Here is a 9,439-nt window from a genome sequence, read left to right on the forward strand (position 1 = left end):
AGATGCACGCACGGCTTTATTCCTTTGCAACTTGACACACTCGTTTAATCATATATGTATGTATGTATGTATGTATATATGTATGTATAATACCGACTTCGAATCTCCGCTGGTCGAATGTTCGAACATGAATTTCCGAGCAAATCACTCTTTATTCTATTCATACTATTATTTTAAAAACGTGTACGTTTTTACCGCTTGCGGCTGTTCGAATTCTCGCGTGACTTTACGTATATACTTTTAAATCGATAACAATATGGGATAATAGTTTATAAGACAAAGTGAAATATTCTTTGAAATCACCGGATGAAAGAGAAAGAGAGAGAAAGAGAGAGAAAGAGAGAGAAAGAGAGAGAGAGAGAGAGAGATTTAATAGAAATAGAAATAAAAATTGGAGATATAGAAATGGAGGAAATTGATTAGAAATATGGATTTATCAACAATTACCGTCGTCTTTTCAACAAGAACGACAATCGTCTTTTCGAAAAATGAATATTTATTTACAAAAGATCTGTATTCAATTTGAATATAACTTACAGTCAGTCATATTTATAGATTTCAAATAAGATTACTCGTTAACATGTTAAATATCATTGTAGATATTTGATAGTTGGCAAAACGTGAGATCGCAACATATAATAATTTCTCCTGGGCATGATTTGCACTATCGCTTCTCAAAACGTATTAATATTTTCTTCGTTTGCTCCACTCTTATCACACGTTTTATTTCGAAACAATTTTTATCATAACAGCATGTATATTAATATTGAAAACTCGTAATGACATTACCGTGAGGATGTTTAAATAGATTGTTTTAGATTTCATTTCTCATGAAATATAGATTGATAAATCATATCGAATTAACCAAAAATTTTCTTGAAGGACTTTTGTAAATACATTCAAAAAAATCGTAACATGAAAATTTAAAAAAAAAGAAAAATAATAAAAGAAAAAAATAAAAATCTCTATGTCGGAGAATAAAAAGTTGCAATGGGAGATACATACTGTCCAATATTTTTATATTGTGTAATCTCAGCGTCATTGTGCAGCAAAATAGTCGCAATACTGAAGAAAGTATGTAAGTTGCACTTATATTTTATGAAAAGATGTGTCTTATAACTAAATAAGCACCCCACATAAACATACGATATTGTTAGTTTCTCCAATTTGATTACGCGCGAAAAAATTTGTAATTCTAAGTAAGCAATTTAGAACTTTATTACAAAAAACTTTTCACACTTACAAAAAACAAATTATCTATCCGATATGACGAATACGTAATTTATAGCTTTCAAAATTATGCGTATGTACAATCAAATTCTATCGCACGCAATTATTTTATATTAAACTATATATTTGTACCCATATTGCTATCTAGAAAAATATTAGTCTTTAAAACGGTGAATTCATTCCAAGTTTTGTACCAAATTCCAAACGGGCCCTCTTTTGATATCTAACATTTAGTCTGAGGACACAATATTAAATATAATTGTAATTACAGTAATGTGTAATTTGAAATAAATAGATGTTATTTACTCACTTTATTTCTTGCCATTTAACAAGTTCATTAATTGCAAAAACCAATGGTAAAGAAATTAAGTACGACAATGGTAGATGTAGAGAAAAATTTTCTATTTGTGGTCCCTCCTCTCTTATAAATTGGCAGAACACATGCCCTGAGAATGCTGCTTGTGCACAGATTCTAAATATATCACAAATCTTTGTCATAATCGTAGTTCTTCAAAATTTCGCAAAAAAAAAAAAGAAATATAGTAATACTTACATTATAAATGCGCTAAAAAACCACAAATAATTATTCGTAGATCTTTTTTTCCAAATGGAATATTCTCTATGTACAAATCCTATTGATATTGTTACTAAAAAAAAAGAGAAATAATTAAAATATAGTTTAATATACTACCACCATATTGAATACATAAAAAATATATATATATATATTGTGATATATACCATAATGTAAAACTAATATTGCTAAAGCAAAATGCTGTATCGCCAACATAACATTTGGCTTAGAACCCCAACCACCCCAAATATCTTTCCCGTGTAAATCAGGATATATATAAACACACTTAGAGTCGGTTGTAACATACATCGGACATAAAACCAAAAAAGAAATATACTGTGATAAAACTACCGTTACAATAGTAGGCAAGAATTTACTACCATAACACCACAATACAAAAATTGCAACCTGTGAATAAAGAAAATTCATTTTATTAAGAAAAACGTAAAATGAAATGAAATTAAAATACGAACATATTACCTGTCCGTTTATTATGCATTGATTCTTTCCTGTTGCTCTTTGCATTATAGTAGAATCCATAGGAGTAGCTATCATGGATATTGATAAAACGGGTATAATCAAACAGCTCAACCATACAATTTGATATACAGACAATAAAGGCGGTAATAACAAAATAGCAGATATTGCTTGCGCAAATGAAAGAGTAACTGTACAGCACAACCAAAATTGTACACAATTCCATAAACATTTCATATAATGACGTGCCTAAGGAGAGAAAATGCAATTATTAATTATTATTATTATTATTAATATTATTATTATTATTATGATTATTATTAATATTATTATTATTATTATGATTATTATTATTATTATTATTATTATTATTATTATTATTATTATTATTATTATCATTATGATTATTATTATTATTATTATGATTATTATTATTATTATTATTATTATTATGATTATTATTATTATTATTATTATTATTATTATTATTATTATTATTATTATTATTATTAGAAATACAAATAAAAATACAATGAAAAGGTTCTAATCACCTCCATGATAAGATGAAAAATAGTAATTGGATCTTCGCGCTTTACGCTCAATGAACAAGCGATAGAATTTAAAGCTCTGCTTAAATCAACAGGAGATGGCCCTTGATCAGGCCTAGTTTGTGCCAATACTGGTATTTTTTGACACACTTGTGGGTATAACGGTTCTACTGCAACTCTAGTATAATGAAGATAAAGTTTTTAATCTACAATTACAAATTAAAATTTCAAATGCATTATCGCTTGAAAATATGACTTACGCAGCATCGGCTTGCATAAAAATAGACATATTTTCAGCATTAGCAGATGATCCAAGAACGCATACGACTTCGCCATAATCTTGCATAATATGCAACATTTCTCGCGTTACAGTAGTATTGCAATCGGTAAATAAAGATACTAACAAAGGTACATTATCTATTAATTCTATATGAGGTCGTATTTTATCGATACCTCGCGGTAATTTAGCCTACGGAAAAATATATGATTCATCATTGATAAAATTTACATTTTAATTATAAATTTTAACTTACTCGATTAGATAAATCAAAATGAACGGGCGCACTTTGCTCTGTGCTATCAGTAAGGCAACTTAAAGATCGCCAAGCCTCCTGACCAGATCCTAAATCAACACTGTGCATGAGCACACTGTTTTCGCTTCTTACAGTGTCATGTTCCCTGTATCATGATTATTGAAAAATTACTTCGTCATTTAGAAATGAACTTGATAATTAATCTGCAAAATATTTATAAATGGCAATAAAGAACATACTCATAAATCATGCACATAACTTGTTATAAGTGCAAGAGTTGTGAATGAACCTAAGTAAAACTGTTTTATAAAGATGAAACAAAATTGGGGGAAAAAAATATTTCTGTTTCTCGATCAAATGTTAATTAAAATCTTAAAACAAAGTAAATCATAAAGATTATGATATTCGAATTACGATAATTCATAAAAAGAAAGAATGGCAAATTTTAAATTAGAATTTTAAACTAATGTAAACCTATGGCTCATGGTGCTTTTGGCTTGAATTGGTCCGGTATAGTTCCATTCAGCGGGTTCGTCTTCAAACCTCACGGTAGACATATCGGTATTTATAGCACTTGGTGCAGACATACTCATCGCTCGACTGCTGTCCAAGTTACTACTATAACAAAATATAGATTCGATTAATTTGTTATTATTATAATTCAATTATGTTGTTTTATATTTTTTATGCTGATAAATAATTTCATATTGCAAGCACACTAAAGCAGCTACATTGCAGAATTATAGAACATAATCTATTTCATACAATATATTATAACAGTTTTATTTGTTTGTGTTTAAAATAAAAAATAAAAAAAAAGAAAATTTTAAATTTAATTCTAAACCGAATAAGAACGAAATACTGTATTAATATAATAAATAAATATTTTCATTATTCTAATATTATTTATTAAGTATACTAATAATGATGAAACGATGAAATGACATTTTCTAAGCTTACCATGAGTCAGAAAAAAATGATAAGATTAAATCTTAAAAAGTCTTTATGATTGATAGTGTATTTATGATAAAAAAAATAACGTGTAACATACCGAGGAGATATACGATTAAGCAAGTGGCTGGCCTCATCCATGCAAGAGTATTTATGCTGATGGGATTGCGTTGAGGGAGTGGGTGAGGACATGGCTGCTGCCTGGCTCACCCAACAACCCACTGGACTCTCTGACCTGGTATCGATGTGTTAGTTACGTTTGCTTAGTTATGCATTTAATAAATGTCAAATAATAAAATAACAAAAAACATGTAGTTATTGCTATTATGGGATATGTGCATGATTATGAATTTATTTATTAGATATATTTCGAGGTACAGAATCGTCAATTTTATGAAAATACCTGAATGTTATTGCACTTTGATTATATGAAAGAAGCCCATAATTTATAAATTAAATAATTTTTTTTTTAATAAAAAACCACTTGAGAGAGATGACATTCAACTGTAACCAATCATTGTTAAATTTCACAAAAAAAAATTAACGAATAATGTTAATAATAAAAACATAAAAAATAAGTGTTTATATGTATATATATATATATATATATATATATGTATGTATATATATATATGTGTGTGTATTTATAAGATACACGAAACAAGAACATGCCTCAAACTTCTTTTGTAAATTGTTTACTAGATCTTTTTCCCATTTAAAAAAAAAAAAAGAAGCCAAAAATTTGCAAATAATAAATATATAAGGTTATGATTGTTTACCTAGTCCTCTCTGTGAGCAATGATATGTGACAATTCCATCCACTCTCAAGTCCCATTTTTTCCGAGAATACACGAGAACGTAATTCATTTTCTTTACTGAAATGAACGAATCTTATGCAGGCTCTTTCTAACTGTTCAATCAACTGAACCTGGTAAGTACATGATAGATAAACATAAATAAATTTATGGATATAATTTCGTTAAAAAAACAATATTTTACCATGTCAGTCTGAGCTTGATACTGCATAGTTACCATTCCTATAAATACTTGATTACATTGAAGTTCAAAACAACTTTCAACATCATTTACATCATCATCATTATTTTCATTACATAATAAGGAATCTGTAATAAAAATATATATAAATATACATTTAAACATAATAAATTATATAAAATAGATTAAATGCAAATTTTACCTGTAGAATGAAATTGTCCAAGCATTCCCTTTATTTTAGGGTCAAGAACATTTCTAAAATCCCATGGTAAAGGAGTTGGACTTCTATGTGGAGTATATAAATGTTTACTGTCTGCAGGAAGTTCTATATATATTTCTGACATTCTCTTATTAACACCTTTAGTTAATGGTCTATAAGCAAATGCAGTACAGTATGATGTTAAACTTGTTCTTTGATAAAAATCTTGTACTTTTTTCCTAAAAATATATAATTAATATATTTATATAGATAAAATTGTTGTAACTGTATTATAAACTTATTGTATTAAGATTAATCATGAGAAATATACCTATCAGACGCAGAAAGAGGACAAAGATCGTGACCATCCCAAAATTCAATGCACGAATCTAGAATTATATCTGCAGTACCTTGTGTTAACAATTGTAGACTACCGCCACTACGTTCTTTTACTACCACAGCAACCATATGTGGAAATGGAAATTTCAACTTTGTTGCAATACTCAGAGAACGTGCAAATTTAATATCTCTTTTAACTTTGTCTGCTTGCTATAAATTGAGATCAGTCAATCATATTTATTAAAAGTTCAAGAATAAAACATATACAATGTGCTGTTTTGTAATGTATATACATACCACATGTCTGAATGTAGATAATTGCCTTTCTAATTGAAATATTTTTTGTGCTTGATCTCGAAAACCAATTTGCTTTGCCAATTCGCATAGACATCTAATAATACAAGAAAAAAGATTCTAATGCAATTCTTCTTGAGTTAGCAAATTATAATATAACTATAAATATATATATCATTACTATAAATATAATTATAAAATATATTATACATTATATACTACAACTAATATAACTATAAAATATACCGTCTATTTGTAACCGGCACAAGATTTTCGTTATAGACAGCTTCACAAGTAACATGACAACAAAATTGAGTATAATGCTCTTGAGTTTCCATATTACATGTGTTCAAAAGAATTGCTAAGCCTAGAGGTTTCAGTGAATTTAAATGTTGTCTCCAAGAATGATCGTCAAATTGCAAACGAAATGGTAGGGCATGGTCATGTGTAAGATCCAATACTTCTGCTGTGGAATGAGATATCTCTACAAAAAAAGGAAAAAAAAAATTTATTATAATCGATTTTTACTTTTTTATTATTCAAAAATATTACCATGTTGTACATAACACGTTCTATTGGAAATTTCTTTTGTATTCTCCTCATTGGGCATAGATTCTGTTGTTTTCCCTAAACTGCCAGTGCTAATGGAAGATAATTATATAATAAATCCCATGCTTTTTTTATGTTATTTGTATATATTATTCAGATGTATTTATTATTAACCTTGAAGCTGCTGATAAAGTATTAGAATTATGTAGGAAGAAAACCTTTTCTGCAGTTGGATTAGGCCAAGAAAGAATGCCTTTCTTATCTACACAACATAATGCCTAAAATACATAGCTTGTATCAGACTTTTTGGTATCTTCATATATTATGATGTTAACACATTCGTGGATATTCAAAATACTTGTGCTTATTGAATAATATATTATATAAATATACTGTGAGTATACAACTGACCTGTATATTTCATATTTTACAAAATATTATGATTTTTTCTGTGCATAAAATATCTATTCACGTTGTGTCCATGGATGTGTTAACATCTAACATATATAATTCCACATACTGTGACAGAACCCAAAACATGAAGAATGTTTGCAGATCTTGACATCATATGCTCTTTCCCACAAAGAATATTTAAAAAGTGTTCCTTCAATTCAAACCAATTATAAATTATTTCAGGATGACTTGGAGTTGAAATATCTGCATCTTCAAAAGGATCTACAAACTACATGTATTATCTGCATGATTATAATAATCTTTTAATAATATGAACAAATCGTAAGATCGTTATATACTTTATATACTATATAATTACAGTATATATTATAATAACAAAATTCTAACCTGAAGTTTTTTTGAAGACTGATAAAGCTTGCATAGTGCTTTGAAACGTGCCATTCCTAAACAGTTTAGAAAAACCCAGCAAGTGGGAAAAATTATTGGTAATAATGGAAGAGTCACTGCTACTGGTTGTAGTAGAAACATTTCAATCCAGCTTCCTATACCAAAGAGTTCTGACAGATATAAGTAACGAAACAAATTAATGGCCACAATGACAGTTAAAATAAGTGGATAGGCCAATTGTTCTATATAACAGACCATCACAAGGAAACGTTTGCGATTATGATACGTAACAGGCCTATCAAGAGCCTGATCTAAAGCCATTCTAAGATTTGTCAAATATGGAGTTTCTTGTAATTTGTATAACTTATTTTTCAAAGGTAGCCTTGCTTGCGGTGTAGAAAATATTTCATTTACACTATGGACTGGTGGACTATAAACTTCTTGTGTATGCAAAGCTGATGCATCAGGATCCTAGAAATAAGAAGTATTGTACATAAATTATTAATTTTAGGAAAAAAGGTTGTCATGAAAAACTCACATTATATGGAATACAATAGCCAGGGGACTGTTGACCAGGTTTCATCACAATTATATCTCCAACAACTAATAATGCCCAAGGTAAATTAACTATTTGGCCATCGCGATATGTCCATTGTAAAGTTAAACATGGTGATAAAGGTGTACATAAATGTGGATAATTTTCAATATTCCATTTACATCTAGCTTGTGCATCTAAAATATAACAATATAAAATTAATTCTCTAATTTTACTAACATATATAAAATATATAATAATTAATTGTTCTAAAATTGACATACTCTCAAGTTGTTTTAAAAGAACGTAAATTCTACTAGGAATCTCATTATGACGTAGTTTGTTATCTGATACAACTAGAATAAAATTTAAAATTGTTAAGCAGCAAATGATTAATCCTTCGTATGGCAGTGTTGAATACCTATAATAGAACATTTGTATATTTCAACATTTATAATAGATAATCTATAATATAAAACGTATTCTATATTTTATATCTCGTACCATGTTTCACCTGTAGACAGATATATAATAATAAGTGTGAGCCCATTGATTAACAATGCAATTGCTGATGTCCAACAAAGGGTTGTATATTGACTACGATGATGTAATGCATCCTTCAGCCAAGCTTTGTATCTTCTAAACATACATATGTTATATGTCAAATTATATAACATATAATCATAACATAAACAAGCAGTCAAAATAGAACTTTCAAAGAAAAATTGCCGATATTTTAAAATCTTAACAAATCCTTTTGATCAGCATTGTGTCAGCCTTTTCTATCTTTGATTAGTTTGAGGTTTTAATAGTGACACTTGACCAAACTGGACTGTAGTTAGCCCTAAGTAAATAACATGCAATCGAACATTATTAATCAGTAAAAGAGTAACGTTTAATATTCGATTACTTGTTTCTTCTGCATTCATCTTCGTAATCTTGTAAAACGCATTTAATATCACTCTGTAAAATACTCAATGCCGCAGTTGTAGACAATCCAAGATCTGTCTTATATTTTCTATCTTCTATATTTTCATTTGTTTTTTCCGAGAGCTTCCTTATCCGTTCACTGTCCATATTTTAAATTATAAAATGAAATAAGCCGTATGCATAAGACATTTTTTTCACCGCAACTGTAACGAGCAACAATAGGCAACGATCGACAACTACCACGTTCAGTTCATGGTAGGGATAAAAGCGTGGGAGTATTGTAAAAACAATAACCTTCTCCAAAGGTAATAGCGGCAAAAGAGAAGCTTGATATTAGATCATGCTTATTGGTTGCAAGTCATGTGACTTGATTATATCGATTCATAGCCAATAACTAATCAGTCGATGAATCGATTATTAGTATGAAGCACGTGATTGGTTCGACGTTCCTTACCCACGAGCTAAAAATAATCGCAAATAATT

General features: G+C 28.7%; 1 protein-coding gene across 6 annotated transcripts; it reads right to left on the reverse strand.

The window, feature by feature from the left end:
* Window positions 1-432: 432 nt before the first annotated feature.
* LOC124424098 (transmembrane protein 94) lies at window positions 433-9,401 on the reverse strand. Of its 6 annotated transcripts, none has more exons than XM_046962648.1 (24): window positions 8,937-9,401; window positions 8,531-8,665; window positions 8,311-8,447; window positions 8,030-8,223; window positions 7,492-7,962; window positions 7,211-7,372; window positions 6,865-6,968; window positions 6,694-6,782; window positions 6,388-6,625; window positions 6,145-6,238; window positions 5,840-6,057; window positions 5,512-5,747; window positions 5,313-5,437; window positions 5,093-5,241; window positions 4,414-4,548; window positions 3,837-3,980; window positions 3,363-3,507; window positions 3,090-3,298; window positions 2,833-3,007; window positions 2,285-2,530; window positions 1,972-2,089; window positions 1,784-1,877; window positions 1,541-1,702; window positions 433-1,465 (listed from the first exon to the last, which is right to left on the reverse strand). In XM_046962648.1, exons 1-24 carry the CDS (start codon window positions 9,101-9,103, stop codon window positions 1,393-1,395), a joined length of 4,020 nt encoding a protein of 1,339 aa, XP_046818604.1. In that variant the 5' UTR covers window positions 9,104-9,401; the 3' UTR covers window positions 433-1,392. The 6 variants fall into 6 exon arrangements, with proteins under 6 accessions (XP_046818604.1, XP_046818603.1, XP_046818602.1 ...); XM_046962647.1 differs by having other exon boundaries at window positions 1,972-2,212; window positions 5,346-5,437; window positions 8,937-9,400; XM_046962646.1 differs by having other exon boundaries at window positions 1,972-2,212; window positions 3,837-3,977; window positions 8,937-9,400.
* Between the last annotated feature and the right edge of the window lie 38 nt (window positions 9,402-9,439).

The sequence above is a fragment of the Vespa crabro genome, chromosome 5 (genome assembly GCF_910589235.1).
Source record: "Vespa crabro chromosome 5, iyVesCrab1.2, whole genome shotgun sequence".
In the NCBI taxonomy this organism is placed as follows: domain Eukaryota; kingdom Metazoa; phylum Arthropoda; class Insecta; order Hymenoptera; family Vespidae; genus Vespa; species Vespa crabro.